Genomic DNA, 27150 nt, shown 5'->3' with positions numbered 1-27150 from the left:
GATGTTGGGCCCTTTCCAGCATTAGCTGTTGTGAGGGAGGTGGCTCTGAACATTCATTTGTGAGAGGTCTTCGGACATAGGGTTTCCTTTTTGCCGGGGAGTGCCTGGGTTTGGGACTGCTGGATCACATGGCACGTGTGAGCTTAGCTTCATAAGACACCGGCAGACTGTTTGCCAAAGTAGCTGTTTTATGGTCCTCTGGGCAGTCTGGGGGGATTTAGTTCAGTACCTCATCAGCACGCAGCAGTGATCGCTTTTTAATTTTGGCCGTCTTAGTGGTGTGTAGTAGTACTTCGTTGTGGTTCTGAGTTGCATTTCCTTGATAAGAGTGTTTATCATCTTTTCATGTGCTTATTGGGTATTCATGCATCTTTGATAAAGTGTCTATACAAATATTCCCCCCCCCCTTTTTTGCCTATTTCTTATTGGATACTTTATCTTACTATATTGTAAAAGTTCTTCTTCTTCTTCTTCTTCTTTTTTTTTAAGGATTTATGTATTTATTTGTCAGAGAGAGCACATATGGGTATAAACGGGGAGCGGCACGCAGGAGGAGAAGCAGGCTCCCCACTAAGCAAGGAGCCTGATGCAGGACTCGATCCTAGGACCCTGGGATCGTGATCTGAGCTGAAGGCAGAGGCTTAACCCACTCTGTGAGCTTAACCCACTATGCCATGCAGTTGTCCCTAAAAGTTCTTTATATGTTTTGGATATGAATGTTCTGTCAGCTATAGAGAGCAAATATTTCTCCCACTCTGACTTACTGGTTTATTTTCTTAATGGTATCATTCAAAGAGCAGAAGTTTTAAAGTTTGATGAAGTGTTGTTTATTAGGTTTTTTCTTTTAACAATTTTTCTTTTAAGTAGGTTCCACACCCAGTAAGGAGCCCAGCACAGGGCTTGAACTCATGACCCTGAGATCAGGACCTGCGCTGAGACCGAGAGTTGAATCCTTCACTGATGGAGCCCCCTGCCCCCAGTTTATGTTTTCTTATGTGTTCTCTGTCCCAAGTCTGTAAAGATTTTCTTTCCTCAGGTTTTCATCTAGAAATTTTAGTTTTAGTTTTTATGGCTACGGCTGTGTTTGTGTGTGGTGTGAGGTAGGGGTTGAGTTTCATTTTATTTGTAGATGTGCAGTTTCCAGTACTTTCCTCACGGAGTTGCACTTTTACTGAAAGTCCGTCGGCCACACCCATGTCGGTCTGGTTCTGTGCTTTCTGGTTTGTTCTTCTGAGACACCAGCGCCATCCTGATTAATGTCACGCCGTTGTGAGTCTCCACGTCGGGCGGCGCTGGTACTTGGCTTTGTTCTTCCTTTTTAAAATCGCTTTGCCTAGTCAAGGTTGTTTTGTTTTGTTTTGTTTTTTAATTTTCTTAAATTTCCATGTACATTTTAGAAATCTGCTAGGATTTGGAGCACTGGGTTGCTCAGTTGGTTAAGTGTCTGCATTTGGCTCAGGTCATGATCCTGGGGTCCCGGGATTGAGTCTGGCGGGGAGCCTGCTCCTCCCTCTGCCTGCTCTGCCTGCAGCTCCCCTGCTCAGGCTTGCTCTCTGACAAATAAAATCTTAATAAGAATGAAAATAAAGACACTAATAGGTTGACAGTAGAAGGATGTTAAAGGATATAGTGACCCGAACCAGAAGCGTGTGCCGTGTTCATGTCCAACAGAGCAGACGTAAGACGGGGTATATTGCCAGATACGATGAGGGATGTTTCAAAACAAAGAGGCAATACACTGAGAAGACGTACAATTCTGAATATACATCCACATAATAAAGGAAATTCAGAATACGTGAAGCAAACACTTGCAGAATCCAAAGGAGAGTTACATAACTCAGCAGTTAAGAGGTGAGGGTCCCAGCCTCCTCTCAGGGTGTCACAGCAAGTAGACGGATCGTGAGTGTGCAGGAGACTTGGAACCTTGTCCACCAGCTTGAGTTAACTGACCCACAGCCACAGAAGGAAAACTTCTCCGGCACACAGCCATATTCACCAGGATGGACCTTGTCATCGGCAGGGTCATCGCCAGCAGACTGGGGGGGTATCTAGCTCACTCCTTATTGCTGTACAGCTTACAGAAGAAGGGGTTTCTTGTTTTTAAAGGGTTGTTAAGAAAAAGAAAAAGAATGTGCAACAGAAACCCTATATGGCCTACAAAGCTGAAAATAGAATCCTGCTAAAAAATCTGGGCTATTTATGTCTTTATAGCTTTTTTTTTTTTTTTAAAGATTTTATTTATTTATTTGACAGACAGAGATCACAAGCAGGCAGAGAGGCAGGCAGAGAGAGAGAGAGGAGGAAGCAGGCTCCCTGCTGAGCAGAGAGCCTGATGCGATGCGGGGCTCGATCCCAGGATCCTGAGATCATGACCTGAGCTGAAGGCAGAGGCTTTAACCCACTGAGCCACCCAGTTCGTTGACCCCTATGCTAGGCCATAAAACAATTTGAAAGGAATGAAACAATATAAGCCTGTTACCTGATCACAACAGAAATTATATATTAACAAAAAAGAGATGGGAGTTCCCCTCTGTCTGGTAGATGGGAAGCTGCCCGATTCATGAATCATTTAATAAAACCAATTGGGGGGCGCCTGGGTGGCTCAGTGGGTTAAAGCCTCTGCCTTCAGCTCAGGTCATGACCCAGGGTCCTGGGATCTGCTCAGCCAGGGAGCCTGCTATCCCCCTCTCTCTCTGCCTGCCTCTCTGTCTACTTGTGATCTCTCTCTGTCAAATAAATAAAATTCTTTTTTTTCTTTTTTTTTTTTTTTAAATTTTATTTATTTATTTGAGAGAGAGAGACAGTGAGAGAGAGCACGAGCGAGGAGAAGGTCAGAGAGAGAAGCAGACTCCCCATGGAGCTGGGAGCCCGATGTGGGACTCGATCCCGGGACTCCAGGATCACGCCCTGAGCCGGAGGCAGTCGTCCAACCAACTGAGCCACCCAGGCGTCCCAAATAAATAAAATTCTTAAAAAAAAATTGATAAACCTTTATTTTCACTGATGAAGAAAAAAGACAGGACAGATATTACTTATGCCGATAAATGAATAACTTTATGCCGATAATTTAGTCGGTTTTGGTAAAATGGTCAGATTCATTCAGCAGTGCAAATTATCAGTATGAAAACAAGTAGAAATAGAAAATACTTATTAAGGAAATGGAATTCATAAGTTGAAATGTCATCAAAGAAAATTTTAGACCCTTGGCTTTACTGCTGAACTCTGCTGAATGTTTTAGGAAGAGGTAATACCAGTGTTGTTTTTTTTTTTTAAGATTTTTATTTGACAGAGATCACAAGCAGGCAGAGAGAGAGGAGGAAGCAGGCTCCCCGCCGAGCAGAGAGCCCGATGCGGGGCTCGATCCCAGGACCCTGAGATCATGACCTGAGCTGAAGGCAGAGGCCTCAACCCGCTGAGCCCCCCATGCGCCCTGGTCATACCAGCTTTAGGGAAACTCTGTAAGCGGAGGCGAAGAGCGGACTCCCCAGCGTACCTCATGAGTGCAGAGTGAACCCTGATGCCCGAGGCGGTGCCGACAGCAGGCGGGGGTTGGTGCCACTGCTGCTTCCGTCTGCCGAGTGATGTTTGCTTGCTGCTTGCTGTTCCGCTTGTTCGACCTTTTTAAGAAATTTTAACCTGTATCTTTATCTTTATTTATTTATTATTTTCTTAAACAATAGTTATTTATTGGAGGGGGAGAAAGGAGGGCAGGGGCAGAGGGAGAGAGAGACTCTTTTTTTTAAAAGAATTTATTTGGGAGGGGAGCATGCAAGAGCAGGAGGAGGGGCAGAGGGAGAGAGAGAAGCCGACTGGCCGCTGAGCAGGGAACGCAGGGAGGGGCTCGATCCCAGGACCCAGAGACTTAGGGCCTCCGTCCCAGGACCCTGGGATCATGACGTGAACCGAAGGCAGAGGCTTAGCCTACTGAGCCCCCCAAGAACCCCTGCATCTTTATACTTCATGTAAGCTTTGTACTCAGTGTGTAGTTAGTTCTTGCTTTTACAGTCTGGGCCGTTCTGTCTTCTCTGGCTTGTTGGCGCGGTTGACTTAGCTCTCTTGCCATCTTTTCCCATTTGTTGCTTCTTTCTCCTTTTTCTTTTTCTTGTTGATCTGCGTTTGGATTATCCAGTCCTTTTTTAGGGTCCCGCTAGAAAAACGTGTCCATTTGGTTGGGATCCTGTGCTCCGCCCAGCCGCTTGCTCACTCTGTGGCCGAGAGCAGGACACAGACGCTGCCTCGGGTCGCCGTGTCTTGCGGGTTCTAGTTGGGAAGAGAGCCTTGGCGAGGTGGGCGTCTCCCTCTAGTTGGCGTTTGCCTGCGTTGTCCGTTACCCGAGCATTGGAGTCGTTCTGCTGGGCCTTCGGCAGAGACGGCCAGCCTCTCCTGAGGTGACTTCTGGTAATTCTTTCTGCTTTCCCAAAGTATGTTGCTAGCACCCACAGATACCCATCCACACTCCTCACAAGAGAAATAGGAAGATCTTAGGACCCAGAAAGAAACCGAGGTCGGGTCAGACTGTGCAGTGCCCCGCGCTGCCGGTCTAGGCCCCACCGACCCTGTCGCGGGCGCCGGCACTAGCAGGGTCCCAGCGCGCCCTTTGTGAGCTCCGTTTGGCGAGGCTTTGGCGAGGCCAGTGGGCTTGAGTAAGCGAGACCTTCTGAGCACACGACCCCGTGCGGCTGGGGAGGGTGGGAAAGTGCCCGCACTCTGTGTGTGCCGGAGGAAAACCATGTCCTTGTGCAAGGGTGGGCCTGGGGAGACAGCAGAAGTGCCGGAGGGCCTGGTGAGGGCCTGGTGAGGGCCTGGTGAGTGCGGGCGAGCTCTGCCGCCCCATGGGAGGAGCTTGAAGATTCTGTGCTTGGAAAAAATGACTGTGATGCAGCAAAGGCCAGAGGCTCTGAAGCGACAGGGACAGGGGCTGGCTGGCTGGCCGAGGGGCTCCCCGGCAGCCGGGCTTCCCACATAGACAAGTCGGGGCTCCCGCATTGTGTGGGATCTTTTACTCTTCTGAATAAAAATACTGGAGAAGAGAAATCTCATCTCATGTTAATGGTATGACATTGAAGAGATTTAATAATTTCAAAGTGCAGGTTTCACTTTGCTAAGGATATAGGCCTTATAGTCTTCATTTTGTATCAAACAGTGAAAACTTTGCGGCAAACAGCCTAGGCCCTGGGAGCCTGTCCTGTGATACTCACTGAGCAGGACAAACCGTGTGTAGTCCAGGCCAAGACAGCAAGAGCCTGGAGAGGGTGGTGTGTGGGAGAAGCAGGGGTGGGGGCAGTCAAGAGCGGCTTCCAGGGCGCCTGGGTGGCTTAAGTGGGTGAAGCCTCTGCCTTCAGCTCAGGTCACGATCCCAGGTCCTGGGATCGAGCCCCACATGGGGCTCTCTCTTCCTCCTCTCTCTCTGCCTGCCTCTCTGCCTACTTGTGATCTCTCTCTGTCAAATAAATAAATCTTAAAAAAAAAAAAAAGGCGACTTCTAGGGGGTGTGCGTGTGAGGGTGCCTGTGGCACCAGGATAAGCCTGGATCATTTGGCACGATGGGGATGGTGGGAGGAGGGGCCCGGCTAGGGGTTGGCAGAGTTGCGGAAGGCCAGACGAGCAAAGTGAGCTGTCAGGAGATTGACTTGCTCGGGTTTCACGTTCTTTTATGAGATGGTCAGTCAGGTGCGGTCAGGAGCGTAGACAAGGGGGAGGCTCAGGAAAACAGTTTGTTATAGGTACAGTCCTAGAGACAGGAGGTGTGGGCCTCACGCAGGGCCACATGGGGAAGTCCCAGGGGAGTCAGGAGGCAGAAGAGGGGGTGGGGGAACACTTAAGCCACGAGCTTTATTGGGGTTTCCATGGGAAAGATAAGGCAGGGCAGGATGGGCAGCTTAGGGCACCCTAATTTGAATAGTTTTGGTGGACTCTGAGCTATATGGGTGGTCCCTAGTTGCCTGGCCCCTGGCCCTGGGCTGATAAAGGGAGAGGAGGATGGTTTCCTGGGATGTGTGGGCCCAGGAAGAGTCGTTGCTCTGGACAGATTAGTTTGCAGATCATCGTAGCGCTCGGCTCGGCCCTTTGCCGTCTTTGATGATTGGCTCGTTCTGGGAGGGACGGTCTGGCCCTGGACAAAGAGGCTTCTTAAGATGTCAGACATGATCTACAGACAATGTATGCAATACAGAGACGTCTGGGGAGAGGTGCCTAGTGGTCCCTTGGGCGGGGGTTGGACCCTGAGAGGGCGGGTGGGTCGTAGAGCTGTTACATTTCTTGGGTGGGAGATGCATCCCCAGGGCTGACACCGGGGACACTGGGGGTGCGTTGGCCTCGGGGACCCGAGGAGGGGGTGAGAGCACTGCGGGTGGGTCAGCCGGAGGGCCCCGAGAGAAGCTGCAGGGCCTGCGCAGTAGAGGGTCTGGGAAGTCCTTGCGAGCTCTGGAGCCAGACCTGGAGAGACCGTCTGAGGCCGTTGCTGGGGAGAGTGCCGTCGAGCGCAGGCGTGTGCTGGGGATGGCCTTGCCGGACCTCGCCGTAGACTCGCTGACGGTGAATTCACGCTGCGGAGAGACGTGACCCCTTCTGTCTCTGCTTGCAGCTTCCTGGCCGTCACCATGTTCTGGAAGTTTGACTTGAACAGCACGTCCCACGTCGACAAGCTGTTGGACAGGGAGGATGTAACCCTGCGGGAGCTGATGGACGAGGACGACGTCCTGCAGGAGTGCAAGGCCCAGAACCAGAAGCTGCTGGGCTTCCTGTGCCGGCAGCAGTGCATGGAGGAGCTGGTGAGCCTCATCACGCGGGACCCGCCACTGGACATGGAGGAGAAGGTCCGCTTCAAGTACGTACCGAGGCTGCGGCCGGCCGGAGCTGGGCGGGGCTGCGGGGAGGCGGCGGGCGGCGCTGGAGGACGGCCGGAGCCAGGGCTTCTGACCAAGAGCCCCTGTAAACACTTACCCCGTCCGAGAAGTAAGGAGGCCACTCTCCGGGGGCTTGTTTTCGTGAGGGTTAAGATCTGGCATCTCCTGTGTGTGGATTTCTCATCTGAGCTCTGGGGAGTGACTGTGTCGGCGCGTCCCGGGTGAAAAGGTGCCCAGAGCAGACTGACCCCAGGCCAGAGGCGGACGGACGGCGGCGGACGGGCTGTGCCCCAGTGGGCAGCAGGTCCCGGGCTGCTGCATGGCCTCCTGGGGGGATGGGCAGCACGTGACCTCTTGGCCATGGGAAGTGCCCCACCGTGGGGTCTTGGGGTCAGAGGAGAGAGGCCATGTCATTGGTGGTACTGACCATTCTCAAAGTTTTCCCTAAAATGTTCCATTCAGCAGTTGGTGAGGGTGTTAGGACATGGCAGGAGGGAGGTGGTGGTGTGGTTAAGGACTGGGGATGAGAACAGAGGGTAGGAATGAGGGGGACAGGGCAGAGCAGCAGTACCTGGGACTGGTGGCACAGGGATGGGGGCAGACAGGGTGGCCCACGGGTGCTCCTGTGTCCGCGGAGCGTCACACACCGTGCGCTGGTAAAGTCTTAGAACAGGGTTGGCTGCCTGGCCCACAGGTCAGATCCTGTCTTCGTGTGGCCTGCAAGCTAAGAATAGTTTTACACTTTTTAAAAAGATTTTATTTCTTTATTTGACAGAGACACAGCGAGAGAGGGAATACAAGCAGGGGAAGCGGGAGAGCGACTAGCAGGCTTCCCGCTGAGCAGGGAGCCTGATGCAGGGCTGGATCCCAGGACCTGTGATCATGTGTCCCCTGCAACACATGCCTGAGCTGAAGGTAGACACCCAACGACTGAGCCACCCGGGTGCCCCTAGTTTTAAATTTTTAAATGGTTGAAAAAAAATCAAAGGAGTAATACTTTGTTACACATGAAATTGATATCAAATCCACATTTCAATTGTCCATGAAGAAAGTCTTGTTGAAGGGCATCTGGGTGGCTCAGTCATTAAGTGTCCGCCTTTTGCTCAGGTCATGATCTCGGGGTCCTGGCATCAAGCCCCACATCAGGCTCCCTGCTCGGTGGGAGCCTGCTTTTCCCTCTCCCTCTGCTGCTCCCCCTGCTTGTGTGCGCGCGTGCGCGCGCTCTCTCTCTCTGTCAGATAAATAAATAAATAAAATCTTAGAAAAGAAAAAAAAGAAAGTCTTGTTGGAAGGCAGCCACACTCAGCCTTTGGTGATTACAAGGGCAGAGTTGACAGTTACAACATAGACTATCTAAAATATCTACACTCTGGACCTTTGCAGAAGTCTTTGTTGCCCTTTCTCTTTGAGGGAAGAGAATGCCAGAGAGGGCAAGAAGTGCCTGTTGCAGGGGACACTTGATTTAGGGACACCCATTTAGGGTGGTCAGTCATGGCCTCTGACGGGGGAGCCATGTCATTGCTGGCAGAGGAGAGCCCTAGATGGAGGCGGGAGCTTGTTTGTAGAGGAGCCTGTGGGTGCGGGGGCACGCTGGCCGTCTGAGAAGTCAGATTGAAGCCGCTGGGCACGGGACATGCCTGGTCAGTGCCCCTCAGCATCACTGCGGATGGCCGCCATCCCTTTTACCCTCTCACCCCAAACGTGTCCTGTTTGGTGCTAAGTTATGTGGTCTCCCTGCAGAGAGGGCATTGGTTAGCAGGATGGAGAGCTGGGGTGCGGGCACTGTGTTCTGCATCAGGGCAGAAGGGTCCCAGAGTGGCATCAGCGAGCCAGGAGACGTTCATGGTCATCGTCACAGAGTTTGGGGAAACTGAGTAGTGGGTGGGTATGGAGCCACGCGAACAAGACAGTGAGGGAACCGTCCCCGGGGGGACTTACATAAGTACAGATGTAAGTAGAGTGAACACGTCCGCTCCGCTGTGAACGGAGCCTCCGTGTCCATACAAGGTCAGCATAGCCCTGTGTTTAGCCAAGAATTGTGCTGTGATTTATAGAGGGAGGGTGAGGGCGGGCGACAGGGGAGCTCCGTCTTCACCTTCCATTGTAGGAGATCGGTTTTCACGCTGGAAGGGGACAAGTGAAGACATACGTCTCTGTTTTACTTGGACACCTGGAGGCTGACCACAGAGCTGAGGACAGGCGTGGGGTGCGCAGGGACGCGGGGCGGGAGGCTGCCCTTCCCCAGCCCCGGGAACTGAGTTTGAAAGGGTGTGTCTGTAGCCCAAATCAAAACTTAAGATTTTTCATTTTAAAATCAATTTGAAGATTCCTTTTTGAGTAAAGGAGTAGGACGGACGGATAGACAGTGAGGAGGCAAGAATGAAGTCGAGTCAGCAGGTCTGGCCTCACCCGTGCCTCCCGGGAGCCGCTGGCCTGCTTCTCCACCCCGGGGGATCGTCCACCTCCGCCGGCCTGGCCGTCGTGCCTCTGGGCGGCGGCTCTGAGCAGCGTAACTGGTCGCTCCCCCCGCCTGACCACAGGCTGGCTTACGCGGAGACCCCTCTCCCGATCGTGGGGGATGCGCCGGAGCCATGCCGGTGCCGGAGAAGCTGCCCGTGGGTGGCGTGAGGTCAGGGAGCAGCCGTTGTTCCTGCGCACAGCCCGAGGCTGCTGCAGGCGGTGAGGGCTCGGTGAGGGCTCTGCGCGGCAGCCCTGGGCTGAGACGCCGTCTCCCTGGTCCAGCCTGACAGCCACGAGGAGGTGCTGGTCTTTTTCTGAAAGTTCCTGTCCCGTTTGCCTGTTGAGTTCTCAGCCTTTTGAGGAACAGGAAGTCAGCAGACCGACCCCAAGACGGTGCTGCCGTTACTTGCAAGGGGCTGTGGGGGAGGGTGTTCTGTGGCTCTGGGCCTTGGGCTTCTGGAATCCAGATTGCAGGGTTAGAAGTGCTCACCTGTCGGGAAATGGGGCTGCAGCAGGATAGCCCCGCAGAAAGGACACCCTCCAGAAGACCCATCCTACGGGAAGGAGGGCTGAGCCCAGTCGCCTGATGACCCCCCTGGGGGGGGCAGCACTTCTTGGCACAGAGGGAGGTGTCTGAAGGGGCAAGAGGGTTCCCTCCATCCTCCCTCTGATAAGCCAGGGCCCACCTTCCATGTTCCAGGAGCTCGTTGCCTTCATCTCTGGCTTCCTTCCTGCGGGGACTTGTCTCTAGTCGATTCTGGAGGAGGACCGTGGGAGGGTCTGACTGCGCACCCACTCCCTCTGGTGTAGACCCTGCACAGACACCCCTGGGTGTGCTTTAGACACCGCCGCGGTCGGCTCCTCTTCTGGCCTTGTCGTGGACATGCCAGATGCAACAGGGCTCCCAGGTTTTGTCTCCTCCAGGGGGCACTTGGGCCCTTGTGTGGTTCCGTCGTCCTGGGAGATCACCCCCGGGGTCTGGACAGGACAGTTTCAACCGGGCAGGTTTCAGAGTGCAGTGTCAGCCGTAAGCACTGAGACGCTGCGTCCGGGCTCCTGGTCACTGACGGTGCAGGTGCCCCTGGGCCCTTTCGGCCTGTCGGTCATGGCCTTCCCCACAGGGAAGCTTCCCGTGTTGTTTCTTTGATAACCTTCTCCCCACCGGTTTGCCCTCTGTTTTCTCTTCCTGGGACTGGTCATCGGGCGTTAGACCACCTGAATTAGTGCTTTCCTCTTCTTCTCACTCTTGATGTCTTGTCTTTGCCTTTTTGTCTACGTCTGAGAGGCCTCTTCACATGCTGTCTTCCTGTCCTGCTGATTTGTAAGCTTTCCATCACATTTCTGATTGAGGGGGTCTTTCTTACCGTCAGGCATTTGAACTCCAGGCCTCCATTTCCTGCTCGTGGCCACTCTGTGTTGGGGCAGAGCGTTTCCGGGAGTTTCCGTCTGTCCCGGCACTCTCCACCACTGCCCCGCACGTCTCGTCTCCTGGCAGCTGCGTGTTTGGTCAGCCCTTGGCTCCTTCTGGCAGAGAGGCGCCGGCGCCGTGTGGGGTCTGATGGGGCCTGCTCGCCGTGCGCGCATGTGGGCGACAGGTGGCCCACCGCTTGGGTAGGCTGTGCCCGGTTGACTTCGCTCTGTCCCACGGTTTCTCCAGAAAGTAATCCTCCCCGCTCCTAGCTGCGGGGTGAGGACCTGACAGCAGCCTCAGTCAGGAAGCTTTTGTTTTTGTGTTCGTTTTTTGTTTTGTTTTTGCTTTTTACCAGGCCCCCTGTTTCTGGCCAGCGTGTCGTCAGTCCCTCAGCTGTGCCTGATGTCTCCGAGTCAGGGGCTGCTCTGGCCTGTCTTTTCCAGGGGCAACTTGTGAGCCCTGAGTACCGGCAAGGGACGGGCGGGAAGCCTGCTGCTCTCCTGAGCCGCGCCTTCCCACCTGCCCGGTTAGCCGCTGCCTCTGTGGCCAGGCCTCTCTGCAGTGGTTTCTAGCGGGCGCTCCCGCCTGACGCGAACTTCCCTGGCGCACCCACCATCCTCTGGGCCTTGCCAGCCGTCACTTCCCCTTTCCTTTCCTTTTCCTTCCTTTCTTTTTTAAAGATTTTATTTATTTATTTGACAGAGAACACAAGTGGGCGGAGTGGCAGGCAGAGGGAGAGGAAGACCCAGGCTCCTTGCTGGGTAGGAAGCCTGATGTGGGACTCAGTCCCAGGACCCTGGGATCATGACCCGAGCCGAAGGCAGAGGCTTAACCCACTGAGCCACCCAGGCGCCCCTACCTGTTTTTTGGAAGAATAATTATAAAAGACCAATAAAGAAAACCTCAGTCCCTGTACCTAGATGTAACCTTTGAGGGTCAGTTCCTTATAGCTTGTCTTGCCACATGTGTGCACATTTGCTTGTGTGTGGAAACCAGGTTGGGGAAAGATTGGGGCCTTTCCACGTGCTCTGGAAACATTTCTGAAGGAATAGTCTGTGCTTTCCTCTGGGCCTTGGCTCTTTTGTAGCATTGGTACATCTTCTCCGGTGGACACCTGGGTGCCGTGTGATGTAAGGTCTAGCTCTGGCTTTCAGGGTTGCTGTGGCCTGGCCCTCCTGCCCTGCGCTCGGACCTCCTGTCCCTGGCAGCTGTGTGTCTTCCTCCATGCGGGTTTCATAGCGTACACTGCGGTGCTGAGGTGGCCGTGTGATCCTGGTGGCCATCCCGTGAGGTGGGTGGGCCCGGGTTACGCCTCTCGCCCCCTGCCCGCAGCCTGGGCCAGCTCTGTGTGCGCGCAGCCGGCCCCATGCCTAGCCTGCCCGCCTGGCACGGTGGCTCCGAGCTCTAGAAGGTGCTTTGTGTTCTCTGGGCTGATGAGAAACGCCTGTCCCGTAGTCAGACCTAGATTTGTCGGTTTCCTCCCCCTTCCACATGAGTTGGCTGCCGTGCTCTGCTGCTTCCTCTGGAGTCCCAGCCCGGCCTCTGTAGCCAGTCCACAGTGCCCAGCATGATTTAGGCCTATGTGAGGGCCTAGGTTGGTGGCTGCCAGGAGCTGGAGGGTCGTGGGGGCTGACCTTGACCCTGGGCTTGCTGTTTCATGCACAGCCTTGTGGGGTGGCTGGGCACTTGCATCTCCTTGTTCAGATGGGAAAGCCCAGATGCAGAGAGGTTAGGTCACGTGCCTGAAGCTGCAGAGCGTGTCCCGTGGACTAGCAGACGCTCTCCAGGGCAGTCAGCCCCGCTGGGACAATCCATACTCCTGCTCTGGCCCCAGCCGCCCTTCCCTGCATTCCCAGGTATAGCTGGGTGTGGCACCAGACACTATTTTTTTTTTTTAAAGATTTATTTATTTTAGAGAGCAAGAGAGAGCGAGCAGGGGGAGGGGCAGAGGGAGAAGAAGAGGGAGAGAATCTCCACCAGACCACCTGCTGAGTACAGGGTCCACGGCGGGGCTCGATCCCAGGACCCTGAGATCGTGACCTGAGCCAAAACCAAAAGTCGGACGCCCAACCGACTGAGCCCCCCAGGCGCCCTGGCACCAGGCATTGCTAATGGCCCTGCTGTTGTGGGCCCTGTCCTGGATGCGTCCGCTTGCTGGGTAGCTGTGCCTGTCCCAGGGCAATGGCAGTGACGCTGTGTCAGAGGTCAAGGCAGGGAGCACAGGGATGTCAGGGGGTTCCATGTGGTGGGATCAAGATTATTTCGTGTCTGAGGGGCACCTGGGCAGCTCAGTGGGTTGAGCCTCTGCCTTCAGCTCAGGTCATGGTCCCAGGGTCCTGGATCGAGTCCTGCATTGGGCTCCTCCCTCAGTGGGGAGCCTGCTTCCCCCCTCCTTCTGCCTGCCTCTCTGCCTGCTTGTGCTCTCTCTGTCTCTCAAATAAATAAATAAATAAATACATCTTTTTTAAAAAAAAAAAAAAGACTCTTTTGTATCTGGTCATTCTATGTGTCCGGGTGTTGATGATTTGCCACACGATGCCCGTGACTGGCCCTGCGTCGTGCGCGGCTGACCTGGCATTCCGTTAGCCCAGGGACACGCTGGGGTCTGTGCTGCTGGTGCGTAGGGGCGGGGAGGGCGAGGAGAGGGAGGGTATGTCACGGACCTGGGGTCACTCGCTGTGTTGTCACAGGAAGGAAGAGACCTGGCCTCAGGTCTTGAGAGAGGGGATCCCAAGAGATGAACGCGCGCGTCTCAGAGACCGCGGCGGAGGCGGAAGAGAGGGCTTCCCCGGTGGGGGCTGAGGAGGGAGGAGAAGGTACCCGTGGGGCTCGTTGTAGTCAAGAGTGCCCTGGGTCACGGGATCCCGACCCGTGGACCTGCTTCCGGAGAGGCTGTCACGTCCGCAGCTTGCCGAGAGCTGAAGAAGTGCAGTCTCCCTGCAGTCGCTCGCGCTGTGCTCTCTCAGGTACCCGAACACAGCCTGCGAGCTCCTGACGTGTGACGTGCCGCAGATCAACGACAGACTCGGAGGGGACGAGACTCTGCTGAACCTTCTCTATGACTTCTTGGACCACGAGCCGCCTCTCAATCCTCTGCTCGCCAGTTTTTTCAGCAAGACCATCGGCAATCTCATCGCACGAAAAACGGAACAGGTAAATAAACTGCCAGGCCCACGTGGCCGGGGTGGCCGGCGTGGCCGGCGCTGACGCGGCTGGCGGTCGGCCGTCACTGCGCGACCCGGGCTTCGGGGCTCGGAGCGCACTGTTTGTGACCCTTCCACAGGGCACAGGCGGGGCGGGCTGCGCAGCTGCTGTGTGAGTTGGACTTGGATAAGGAGAGGGGCTTCTGCTGGCCGGCTCTTCCTGCCCCTGACAGCTGCCCAGGACACAAAACCCGGCTGGCGGGCTCTGTCCCGACGGGGCGGGGGCGTGAGGAATAGGGGCCGGCCTGCGTCATGACCGGTTCTGCGGATGTCCGCCTTCCGAGATCCGGGGCTCTGTGGGGCGGCGGAATTGGTGTCTAGACACGCATGTGTCAAGCAGATAAAGGAAAGCTTGTAGCGTCAGGCCTCTGCGAAGAGTGAATTCGTTTCGTTCGCTGGGGCACAGCCTTGGAGTCCGTTCCTGCTTCTGCATCAGCCACGCTGTGGACACGCAGAGACAGGGCGTGTCGGAGCGGGGGCCCCAGCAGCCGGGCCTGGCGAGTCTTTCACCTTTATCCCTTCCCACCGTCCCCAGTGCATTATTTCAGAACACACGCCAGGTGTTGCAAGATTTTATTGTTCACGGTACTGCGTATACCTCTAAGATACAAGGACTTTTAAAAATTCTTTTTTGGGACGCCTGGGTGGCTCCGTTGGTTGGGCAGCTGCCTTCGGCTCAGGTCATGATCCCAGCGTCCTGGATCGAGTCCCACATCGGGCTCCTTGCTCGGCGGGGAGCCTGCTTCTCCCTCTGCCTCTGCTGCCTCTCTGTCTGCCTGTGCTCGCTCTCGCTCCCTCTCTCTCTCTCTGACAAATAAAATTAAAAAAAAAAAAAAATTCTTTTTTTTAAGAGATGTTATTTAGAGATAGCACAAGTAGGCAGAGTGGCAGGCAGAGGCAGAGAGAGAAGCAGGCTCTCTTCCACTGGGCGAAGAGCCCGACGAGGGACTCGATCCCAGGACCCTGGGATCATGACCTGAGCCGAAGGCAGCGGCTTACCCATCTGACCCACCCAGGCGCCCCTAAAAATTCTTTCAGTTCTAACTCTAGGAGGGGACAAAACTGTCGGGCAGATTGCATGATCATACCCCCAGAATACTCACCGTTTACGTGTTCAGTATTGTGAAATATCCGTTGAGGGACCAGACCACTATTTTATGCGCAGAGAGTTGTGGAGAGAGGCAGCCTCCAGGCAGATCATTGTTCCCGTGAAGAAATTCTTGGCCTGTTGGGAGTGTTCAGTGGAACATACGTTTCCCAGAATCCTGAATCTTCGCTTTGTCCGGGGCCTCAGAGGACCGTCTCACCTCAGATACTTCTCTGCCCCAGTCAGGGGGTACGTGAAGACTAGAGGGGATGCGGGTGGGAAAAGAGTGTGCTCGTGGGGGGGGCGCCGGCTCCGGGACACGACGGTGCGGCCTCGCACGCCAGTGATGAGGGCAAGTGTTGTCTCCGTATGATGTGGGCAGTGGGGGGGTCAGTGTGGCTGTGGGGCACGGCTAGAATTTCTAAAAAGCTTTGTTTCTGGCCCACGCCTGGTTCATAGTCGCCTGCAGCCTGACCACATTTCTCCGCCACTTTCAGATGTTTGCTCCGTCTTACTGCTTCGTAAATATTTCCATCTTCTTCCCTTGCTAAGTGCATCAAAAAATATGAAATGCACTCTTTAAAAATATTTCTTCTGTTGGCAAAGATGTGACATATTTATATGAATTTCAGACAAGGTAGAAATACACGGACAGTCTCTCGTGTACTCCGGAGGTGGCGGCTGTGGACTGTTCAGTTCCTGTCTCTCCCCAGTTCTTCTCCTGTAAGACACACTGACGTACACTCACTATTTCTTTTCTTTTTTTTTTTTTTTAAAAGATTTTATTTATTTATCTGACAGACAGAGATCACAAGCAGGCAGAGAGGCAGGCAGGGAGAGAGGGGGAAGCAGACTCCCCGCTGAGCAGAGAGCCCGATGCGGGACTCAGTCCCAGGACCCTGAGATCATGACCTGAGCCGAAGGCAGCGGCTTTAACCCACGGAGCCACCCGGGCGCCCCTTATTTTCACGTGATGGTATCATACTCTGAATACTGCAAATTGTTGTTTTTTTTTTTTCCACTTAGAAATGGATTTGGTATGTCTTTTCCTGTATAGCCCCTTCGTTCTTTCCAGCAGACGCAGACGCAGTGGCCGCGTTACTGCCGTACCAGAGTTTTGGAACAGTAAGCACGCAGCTGCCTCGTTTCTAGGCGCTGCTGGGACAGGGCCACAGTGTTCGATGCAACGTGTTTCCACAGAGACATGGGCTGCAGTGAGCAGGTGTACTGCATTTTCTTAATCCTTCATTTCATACATTTGTAGAGAAAACAGTTTATGAACCCCTGTGTTTCTGTCACACAACTTCAACAATCATGTGTTTCTGACCAGTTTTATTGTTCTACAGCCCCTATTTCCAAACCCCATCCCAGATTATTTGGAAGCAAATCCCAGACATTGTATCATTTTATATGTAGATATTCCCATATGTGTTTCTTTTTTCTTTTTTTTTAAGATTTTATTTATTTACTTGGAGAGAATGGAGGAGAGAATGCATGGGCAGGGGGAGGGGCAGAGGGAGAAGGAGAAGCAGGCTCCTTGCTGAGCAGGGAGCACCCCCATATGGGGCTCGACCCCCGGGCCCTGGGATCAGGACCTGAGCCAAAGGCAGAGGCTTAGTGCACGAAGCCACCCAGGTGCCCTCCTGTATGTTTCTACAGCAGGAGGACTCGACCAGCATGATCCTCGGGTCCCTTCATTACTGAGGAGTTGGGCTGGAGCACAGTTTGACTGTTCGTCTGTTGAAGGACACGAGGTGTTTGCACTTTTGTCTGTTGCAAATCGAGCTGCTGTGGGCATTTGTGTATCGTAGTCCTGCCTTAGCCACGGTTCCAGTGACCACTGTCAGTCATGGTGCACAAGCGGTGACCCTTCTCCTGACGTCGCGTCCGAAGGTCAGACGAAGCCTACCTTCAGCTCATTCCATAAGCACTTCACCATCTCACACTGTAGGAGGGAGACTGAGTCCGCACAGTAAGGTGTTTTGAGAGAGGGAGGGAGGGAGCGTCATTCACATCACATATATTTAGTATATTGTTACAGTTCTAGTTTCTTTTGTTGTTGATCTCTTATTATGCCTGATTTATAAATTAAACTCTATCACAGGTGTGTATGCGTAGGAGGAAGCATAGTATACGTAGGGTTCAGTACTGTTCGTGGTTTTAGGCATCCATTGGGGGTCTTGGAATGTATACCCCGTGGATAAGGAGGGATAATTTTACGGCATTGTGTGTGTGAATTGTTCTATTTGAAGTGAATTTCTTGTGAACGATGCATAGTTGAGTCACGTGTTCTTACCTGCTCTGTTCTTCTTTAATTGGCGTATTTCGGGCCATTTACATTTAATGTAATTGTTGATATATCAGGGCTCCCCCCCCTTTTTAAAAAAGATTTTTATTTATTTATTTGACAGACAGAGATCACAAGTAGGGGCAGGCAGAGTGAGGAGGAAGCAGGCTCCCTGCCGAACAGAGAGCCCGATGCGGGACTCGATCCCAGGACCCTGAGATCATGACCTGAGCTGAAGGCAGAGGCTTTAACCCACTGAGCCACCCAGGCACCCCAGGGCTTCCATTTTATTGTAGTTTTCTGATCACATTTTTCATTTTTCCGTTCTTTTTCCTGACTCCTTTGTGTTATTTGATAATTTTAAAAAATTCCATTTTGGGCGCCTGGTTGGCTCAGTGGGTTAAGCCTCTGCCTTCGGCTCAGGTCATGATCCCAGGGTCCTGGGATCGAGCCCCGCATCGGGCTCTCTGCTCAGCGGGGAGCCTGCTTCCTCCTCTCTCTCTCTCTCTCTCTCTGCCTGCTTCTCTGCCTACTTGTGATCTCCGTCTGTCAAATAAATAAATAAAATCTTTAAAAAAAAAATTCCATTTTGACTTATCTAGAGTGTTTTCTCACGTGTCTGTTTAGGTTTTTAGTGGCTGCTGTGGGTGTCGCATTATGCTAGGGGTTCGTCGTAACTAGGACACACCTGTGGTCATCTTGAGCCGACCCAGTGGCAGTGGTTGAGTCAGTTCTCAATCCCACCGGCAGAAGACCCCGGTTCCTGTCGCTCACCGAGCCTTCCTCTAACACATTCCCGCTCTCCGGGCATGTGTTCTGGGACATAATACAGCGTCGAGGTCTGGATGTCCAGTCTCCCTGCTGACCGATGAGGAGGAATACCTTTTCATGTATTAACTGACCATTTGGATGTTTTCTTTTGTGAAGCCTCTTGCCCGTTTTCTGTTAGGCTGTCTCTCTGTGATTTGCAGGAATTCTCTCTCTCTTTTAAAAAAGGATTTCATTTATTTATTTATTTATTTATTTGGCAGAGAGAGCACAAGCTGAGGGAACAGGAGAGGGAGACGCAGTTCCCTGCTGATCAAGGAGTCCGATGCGGGATCAGTCCCAGGACCCCGGGATCGTGACCTGAACCGAAGGCAGAGGCTTACCATCAGAGCCCCCCAGGCGCCCTCCCTTTCCTATTTCTATCTATAATTTACTTGAGACAGATTCTTGTAAGGGATGTAAGGTTGGGGTTTTCTGGGTTTTAGTATGGGTGTCTAGTGAGCCCAGCACCGTTTCCCGGCGGGGCCCTTCTCTCCCTTGTTCTACACTCATGGGCCTGTCATGCGTCAGAGACTCCCATGTAGCACGTTTGTTCCTGGACTTTGTTCTCTTGTTCTGTTTGGGAGCGCACCAATGCTGTACTGTCCTAATATATGTAGCTTTACAAGTCTTGGTATTTGATAGTCCTCTCGCTTGGTTTTTCTTCAGAATTTCTTACCACTGTTTTTTACCTTTTGCATTGTTTTAGAATGAATTTGTCAGTTTCCACCTTCTCCCCAACCTTCTCCCCCAAGAAAACCTGTCAGAGTTGTGGTTAGGCTTACGTTGGCTCTAGGTTGGAGTTGGCAGATTGTGGCCCACAGGCCAAAACCAACCTGTTACCTATTTTTGTAAATGAAATTTTACTGAAGCACAGCCCCTCCCATTTACTTACGTGTTGTCTGTGACTGTCTTTGTGTGACGGTGACAAAGCGGATAACGAGGGCTTCTTTAATTTCTCCTGATAACATGTCATAATTCTGTGGGGTAGGGCGTCTTACACAAGTTTGATTAGGGTTGATATTTTCGTAGTATTCTAAGTGGCATCTTTTATTGAAGTTTTTGACTGAGATAATTGTAGATTCACATGCTGTTGTATAAAATAATTTGGAAAACTCCTTTGTATACTTTGCTCAGTGTTGTCAGTGGTGACATTCTGTAAAATACCTAGTAGCACATCACTGCCAGGTTATCGACATTCATACAGTCCGCTGATCTTACTTGTTGGTTCGGTTTTGCTTGTAGTTGTGTGTGTGTGTGTGTGTGTGTGTGTATTAAGTTCTGTACTGTTGATCAGCTGTACAGGTTCATGTATCCACCATTACCATCAGGGTACGGGTCGGCTCCGGAACAGCGCGGGTCCCTCTGTTGCCATGTGTAGCTGCTTCCAGCTCCTCCCGTCTCCCCCTCACCTGTCCCTAGCCCCGGACACTAATCCACTTCCATTTCTTTTTTTTTTTTTAAAGATTTTATTTATTTATTTGACAGACGGAGATCACAAGCAGGCGGAGAGGCAGGCAGAGAGAGAGGAGGAAGCAGGCTCCCCCCTGAGCAGAGAGCCCACTGCGGGGCTCGTTCCCCGGACCCTGAGATCATGACCTGAGCCAAAGGCAGAGGCTTAACCCACTGAGCCACCCAGGTGCCCCTCCACTTCCATTTCTAAAACTTTATTATTTCAAAGTGTTATTTAAAACATATGGGGGCACCTGGGTGGCTCAGTCGTTGAGCATCCACCTTTGGCTCAGGTCATGATCCTGGGGTGCTGGGATTGAGCCCCACATGAGGCTCCCTGCTCAGTGGGAAGTCTGCTTCTCCCGCTCCCCCGGCTTGTGTTCCCTCTCTCGCCGTGTCTCTCTCTGTCAAATAAATAAAATCGTTAAAACAAGTTATAAACTAAAGCATACAAATTAAAGCCTTCAGGCAGCTTGTTTCCAGCATAATCCCTTGCAGAGCCTTCAAGCTGCCGGGCATGTCTGCGCGTCTCCCTTGTTTCGCACAGGGCCGTCCCGTGCTGGGCCCGGTGCATCACCTGCCGTGCGCCCCGGTCTGTCCTGGGTGACTCTGCTTCTGGTGACTGTCGGTAAAGCTGATACTGTAACAATGTACCTTTCTGTTCTTTTGTTTTATCTGTGTACAGGATTTTATCATTGTGATTAATGACAATTTTGTTTTGTTCCTTTTAAGTCTTATACCTTTTATCTCTTTTTCTTGCCTAATTGCAGTAGTTGGAACCTTTAGTACGATGTTGAGTTGCAGTGTGATGGTGGGCCTCCTTGTTTTATTTATTCCCTGAGAAGAAAAGCTTTCAACTCACTTTCTTTTAAGATTTTTTTTGTTTAGGGGCGCCTGGGTGGCTCAGTGGGTTAATTAAAGCCTCTGCCTTCAGCTCGGGTCATGATCCTGGGGTTCTGGGATCGAGCCCCGCATTGGGCTCTCTGGTCAGCAGGGAGCCTGCTTCCTCCTCTCTCTCTCCCTGCCTCTCTGCCTACTTGTAGATCTCTGTCTGTCAAATAAATAAATAAATAAAATCTTTATAAAAAAAAGATTTTTTTGTTTATTTGACAGAGACACAGCAAGAGAGGGCGCACAAGCAGGGGGAGTGGGAGGGGGAAGCAGGCTCCCCACTGAGCAGGCAGCCCGATGCGGGACTGATCATGATCAGGACCCTGGGATCTTGACCTGAGCCGAAGGCAGATGCGTAATGAATAACAGCCCCCCAGGCACCCCAGCTTTCAACATTTTATAATTATGATGTTTGTTGTGGGGTGATTACAGACACTTTTTTAAAATCAGAATTAAGGGAATTTTCTTTATTCCTAGTCTTTTTAGTTTATAACATGAATGGTTGTTGAAATTTATCAAATGTTTTTACTCTCTTGGGAGCGCCCGGGTGGCTCAGTGGGTTAAGCGGCTACCTTGGACTCAGGTCAGGATCCCAGGGTCCTGGATCAAGTCCCATGTAGGGCTCCCTGCTCAGTGGGGAGCCTGCTTCTCCTTCTCCCTTTGCACCTCTACCTCTCTCTCAAATAAATAAATAAAATCTTTTTTTTTTTTTTTTAAGATTATTTATTTATTTATTTATTTGATAGAGAGACAGAGATCACAAGAACGCTGAGAGGCAGGCAGAGAGAGAGAGAGGGAGAAACAGGGTTCCTGCTGAGCAGAGAGCCCGATGTGAGGCACCATCCCAGGACCCTGAGATCATGACCTGAGCCGAAGGCAGAGGCCCAACCCACTGAGCCACCCAGGCGCCCCTAAATAAATAAAATCTTTAAAAATGTTTTTACTTTCTCTTGAGTTGATCATATGATTTTTCTTCTCTGTTCTCATAGGCATGTTCTGTTGCTTGTTTTTCTAATGTTAAACTGTCCTTGGTTTCGTGGTCTGCCACCCCTGTCATTGCGGTACTTGATTTCATGTGCTGAATTTTTACATCTGCGATCATCAGCGAGATTTGCTTATAATTTGCTTTTCTTATAATGTCCTTATCAGGTGTTTAGAATCAAAGTTTATGTTCTCAGTATGGGACACATTCTTTCATCTTGTATTCCCTGGGTGAGTGTATATTAAGACTGGAATTATTTTTCTCTAAATGTTTGGTAGAATTCATTGGAAAGGTCACTAAAGCCTGGAGTTTTCCCTTTTTTTTTTCTTCCTTTCCTTTCCTTTCCCTCCTTCTCTCCCTCCCTCTCTCTCCCTCTCTCTCTTTTCCGAATGGGCTCCATGCACTCCCAACACAGAGTGAGGGCTTGAGCTCACAACCCTGAGATCAAGAGTCAGACACTTAACCAACAGAGCCACCCAGGAGCCCCGAGCTTGGGTTTTTTATATGTGGGGCTTTAAACGATAGATTTTGTTTCTTTTGATGCTCTAGAAATATTCAGATTTTCTCTTTGTTCTTGTCAGTTTAGATGAGTGTGTTTTTCAAGGAAATTTTTCATTTTTAAAAATTTATTTAAATTGTCATAATATTATTTCTCGTAACCTCATCCTGGTGATGCCCGTGGGCTCTGCTGTGATGCGCCGTATTTTGTTCCCGATGTCGTTCTCGGTGGCGCCTTCCTAGGCGAATGGTCATTCCCTTCACAGAGCCTCCTTGCCCCTTCCCTCCTTCCCTCTTCCTCTTCCTTCTTTCTCAGTACGAGTGTGACTGGGTCTCCCAGCAACGTGGGCCTCCCTGTCCGTCCCCATGGCCCCCCCCATGCCCCCCCCATCCCTCGTCCGTGCCCCGTGCCGCACGCCGCAGGCCGTCCTCCGTGGCAGGGCTGAGCCGAGCCGGCGGGCCCGGAACCGCCGCCGCTCCCGGCCGCCGCCTGCCTTCGTGGCCAGCTGCCCGCGTCTCGTTGGCATCGGGGCCGGCCAGGGGTGCGGCGCGCCTCTTCCCCCGCCACACCGCAGCCCTCTTTCCCCTCCACCGCGTCTGGCCGTCGGCCGCTGGCTGTCTCAGCTGCTCTGCGCTGTCGGGCTCTTGCCCCGCTCGGGGGCTGCTGGCGGCGCGTCTCCTGCCGCGGGCCCCGGAAGGAGCACCCGGGCGGCCTGGGACGCGGCCCCTCCCTGCGGTGTTGGTGGCCCCGGGCTCGGCGGGCCTCCGCCGCTGCCTCACGGGCCTTCCCCGGGGCCGGCTCCCTGCTGCCCTTGGAGAGGCCCCTCTGACCGCGCTCTCTGGTCTTCCCGGCCCTGGCGTCTGCGCCCCCGGAAAGCACCGGGACGCTTCTGCGCCGCGGGGGTCTGGCTTCTCAGGCATGTTTGGCCGCAGGTGGTCCAGTTCCTGAAGAAGAAGGACGGCTTCGTGGGCCTGCTCTTGGAGCACCTGGGCACCTCCGCCCTCATGGACCTGCTGCTGCGGCTGGTCAGCTGCGTGGAGCCGCCCGGGCTCAGGCGCGACGTCCTGCACGTGAGTGTGCGGCCGCTGCTCTCCGCGGCCTCCCGGTCCGCGTCCCCGCGTCCTGCGGCGCCTCGGGGCGGGAGGGTCAGCGAGCCGGGAGGGTCAGGGCCCCTGTCTGCCGTCCGGCCCGACTCCCCGCCGCGGGCTCCTTGGGGCTGCGCCCCCGCGCTCGTGCTGGACGCCGGGTCCGCGGTCTGAGCTCGTCTGCTGTCCGGCCTCGGGCTGCTCGGAGGCAAAGAGCCGAGTGTTCCTTTGCCTCCGACACGCTCTGGCCTCCCGTCCCGAGATCCCAGTGCCCCCGCGGCCTCAGAGCGGCGGTCCTGTCAGGGCCTGGCTTTCTGTCCGGCAGGCTGCCCAGAGGGAACCGTTAGCCGCCAACGTTCATGCGGAGGCAGCGGTCGGGCCAAAGCGGGCCTGTTTGTTCTATGTAAAGCCTGTGCACGTGTCTGTCCGGACAGGCTCGCCGGACGAGCTGCTGCTCGGAGCTCCCGGAGGGCTTTCCCAGAAAAGAGGGTTCTCCTCTCCGAGAAACCAGCAAGTCCGTGCTGGCTGAGCTGTTCACTGTCGTCGGGCAGGCTTTGTTTGTGATGCAGTTGAAGATGAAGTGCTGGCCTTTCTTGCCCATTTTCCAGCCCCAGACATCCGGTGACGGCTGTCATCAAGGTGGCGGTTCTCACACTTGGGCTTACGCTGCCCTCCACAAAGAATTGATCACAGTGGCTAGCGGTAGGCGGTGAGCGCAGCGGACACGTCTGCTGTTACCAGCAAGCCTGCGCAGACTCACGGCTGAGTGGCCATGGAGGCAGACCTTCCAGTTTGGGAGAAGGAAATGCACTGGTCTTCCCTGGGCGCCCACCGCCTTTGAGCTTGGAGCCGTGCTGGGCGCTCAGTCCGCAGCGCCCTCCTGCTGCCGCAACAGGCCTCTGTGCTTCTCCCACTCCCGGAAAGGCCCTGGTGGCGCAGAGAGGGGAGCTGGGCCCCACATGCAGCCAGGCTGCACACTGCAGAGAGAGCCCCGGCTCCAGCCCCTTCTGTCTTCTGAGGTAGCCTGAGACCGTATGTTTAAGAGGCCACCATTGGGGCAAAAGGACTGTGGTTCCCTTCTTCACAGAGTTTGAGTCACTCCAGAATCTGATCACGATTTTTTCTGGACACACATGTTGGGCCAAGAACCTCTGTCCCTGGAAGCTGGCACACGGATTTCTGCTGTACTGAACGACTTCCCTTCTGTTGAGTTAGATGTGAAGAACGTCAGTGACGGGCCTCTTTTTCCCTTTCAGTGGCTCAACGAAGAGAAGATCATCCAGAGACTCGTGCAGCTGATCCACCCGAGTCAGGATGAAGACGTGAGTACGGCGCCCGCCCCTCGCTCGGGCTGCTGGGGAATGTGCCCTGCTCTGGGTCCTCAGATGAGGACCCGTTAGATGCCTTTCTTCCTTTAATCAAGCACTTTCTAGACTATTTCTTTTCAGTAAAAAAAATAATAACCAGGAACGCCCATGTGGCTCAAACAGTTAAGCGTCTACCTTTGGCTCAGGCCATGATCCCGGGTCCTGGGATCGAGCCCTGCATTGGGCTCCCTGGTCGGCGGGAAGCCTGCTTCTCCCTCTCCCACTCCCTGTGCTGTGTTCCCTCTCTGTCTCCCTGTCAAATAAATAAATAAAATCTTTTAAAAATGATAATAGTAACTACATTTTATAAAAAACTAAGGAGCTGAATTAGTTATCTCTGGCTGAGTAACAGATTACTCTGTTGCTTATAACAGAAAGCGTTTTTTATTTCTGTTTCTGTGAGTCAGGGACCTGGACATGGCTTAGTGGGTGCTCTGCACAGGGTCTGTCACAAGACTGTGGGCATGTCAGGGCTCAGCGTGGGAAGGGCCCGCTTCCAGGGTCACCAGCGGCTCAGCAGGACTCTGTTCCTCGAGGGCAGGTGGGCCTGTCCGCAGGGCAGCTTGCAGTGTGCTGCTTGCTTCCTTTGGAGTGAGCAAGACGGAAGCCATTCTTCTGCACATTCATCTTAGCAGGGACAGTCTGGCGTGCTCGGGTGCCTTCAGCTCAGGGGTCGAGTCCTGCAGCGGCTCCTTGCTCCGTGGAGAGCCTGCTTCTCCCTCTGGCCCGCCCTGCTCGCCTTCACTCTCTCTCGTGCGTGCGCGCTCTCAAATAAATAAAATCCTTTTTTTTTTAAATGGATAGTCTGCCCTGTGGCTGTATTCTGCTTTCTCGAAGGCAGTGGCTGGGTCCAGCCCACGCTTGAGGAGGTGGGATTTGCAGGGTCGTGAGCTCTGGGAGGAAGGCTCCCGCTAGCTGCGTAGGGGCGTGTGGGATGGCAGCGGGGCTTCCTCTCTTGGCCTCTGCCCGCTCCCTGCAAGAACCGCTGTTGAGTTTGGAGTAGATCCTGACAGGCCTTTTTCTGTGCATGACAAAAGTAAAGACACTTGCTTGCCCTCAGCAGTTGGACGGCAGTGCAGGCTCATGGCCGCGCCGTTGCTGCGGCCGGCAGACAGCTGGGCAGGAGGGCCTGGGCTCCAGGCTGAGGCGCGGGGACACTGGGCTGACTGGCCTGTTCCCCGGCCCAGAGGCTGGGGCGAGGCCACAGGGACCTCCCGGCTGCTTTCATCTCTCCCTTAAATAGTCACGGGCCCACTCCCTTCAGCCCAGAGTGCCCCTGGCGTGCCCGTGAGGGCTGCGTGTTCTGACGCTCCCGGCAAGCAGCCCGGGGCGCGCCGCATCACCGAGCACCCCATGCCGCCGCAGTGCGCTGCCCGGAGTTTCCCCGGTTAAAGGGTAGTCTTGCCCCGGAAGAGTCGAGGTCTCCTGTTTCCTCTGTAGCACTTGCTGGTTCCGTTAGCATCCAGGACTCACTCGGAATGTTAGCAGCTACGATTTAACGCTTCCTATTTTAAGTAGGAATTTAAAATGCAGTGTCACTGACGCGGCCACTGTCTGTCTCAAAGGGGCCCACGGGGTGGAGCAGCGTCTGGTGTATTTGACCCTTGAGAGAGCCCCGTTTGGACTCTTGGGGATCGTTCAGTTCATCGAGAAGGTCTGGACAGACTAGCATCCTGACGTCAGAAAGGCCAGCCAGTGCTCTCTGAAACGGCCGGTTGAGAGAGCCCGCGGTCCTTCCGAGCCCTGAGCAGGGGGCAGCTCCCGCGGTCCGGGCGGCGGCTGGCCTTTCTCCTCAGCCCTGAGGGCAGCGCCGCATCTCCTTCTCGTTCCAGAGACAGTCCAACGCCTCGCAGACCCTCTGTGACATCATCCGGCTGGGCCGCGAGCAGGGCAGTCAGCTGCAGGAGGCGCCGGAGCCCGACCCCCTCCTCGCAGTGCTGGAGTCGTGAGTGCTGGCGGCCCGGCAGGGCGGGCAGGGGTCTGTCCGTCACTAGGGAGTCTGCGCGCCCTGCCCTGAGCCCCGGCGGGTACCGGCGCTCGGATTCAGACTCGGAGGAGTGGGCTCCGCCACGCCGCCCGTGCGCTGAGAGGCCTGCCTCTCCCGGGCCCGGCTGCGGGGCTCTCCGGGCAGGTGCATGGGCCCCAGGCCGGCAGGGAGAGCTCCCCCGGAGCGTCGTGAGAGCTCTGGGGGCCGAGCAGAGCCCCTGTGAGCTTTAGGGTGCTCCCGCTTCACGGAGAGCAGAGGCGGTGCCCTGGGCTTCGGGCGGCGCCGCGTCTGCCGCCGCAGCAGCGAGCCGCGTGTGTGCCGACAGGCAGGACTGCGTGGAGCGCCTCCTCAAGAACATGTTTGACGGAGACCGCACGGAGAGCTGCCTCGTCAGCGGGACTCAGGTGTTACTCACCTTGCTGGAAACGCGGCGGGCTGGGTGAGTGTCTGCGTGGCTGAGCGCCCAGTGAGCGCTGGGGTGCTGGGCGCGGCGTGTGTTCCGCGCACGTTAACCGTGTGAGCGATCGGAGGGTTGGACTCCGCTGCTGGAGGCATCCATCATGTTCCCGCCCCAGTCCCAAGGCACCGAGCGCCCCCGGCTTCCAGAGTGTTCCTACATGGGTCTGTAGGAGAGGTGTGGCCAGTGAGCGTGCCCTGCGGACCGTCCCAGCGTGTGGGCTGTGGGTCTGGTGTGCATGGCCCCGTGGGGGGGGTGAGGTGTGCACGTCTGTGCGCCTGTCTGCTGTGCGCTGTCCTGTCCTGCCCTGGCTCCTGGGGCCCCTAGTTC

The 27150-nt window shown here is 54.2% G+C and overlaps 1 protein-coding gene across 15 annotated transcripts in view; it reads left to right on the top strand.

Annotated features, from left to right (window-relative positions):
• The window catches only part of PPP6R2 (protein phosphatase 6 regulatory subunit 2), an 85446-nt gene that overhangs the window by 40703 nt on the left and 17593 nt on the right, over nt 1-27150 (top strand). For 14 of the 15 annotated variants that reach the window (XM_044229018.1, XM_044229017.1, XM_044229016.1 and 11 more), the window contains 6 exons: nt 6584-6826; nt 13683-13869; nt 22857-22994; nt 24266-24331; nt 26209-26321; nt 26689-26802. In XM_044229018.1, coding sequence (XP_044084953.1) covers nt 6600-6826; nt 13683-13869; nt 22857-22994; nt 24266-24331; nt 26209-26321; nt 26689-26802 — 845 coding nt within the window. In that variant the 5' untranslated portion in view covers nt 6584-6599. Of the gene's footprint in view, nt 1-3390; nt 3549-6583; nt 6827-13682; nt 13870-22856; nt 22995-24265; nt 24332-26208; nt 26322-26688; nt 26803-27150 lie in introns of those variants that run through there. The other variant, XM_044229013.1, reaches the window with a different exon arrangement.

Source organism: Neovison vison, chromosome 12, assembly GCF_020171115.1.
Source record: "Neovison vison isolate M4711 chromosome 12, ASM_NN_V1, whole genome shotgun sequence".
NCBI lineage: Eukaryota > Metazoa > Chordata > Mammalia > Carnivora > Mustelidae > Neogale > Neogale vison.
This window is presented reverse-complemented; position numbering and strand designations above follow the sequence as displayed.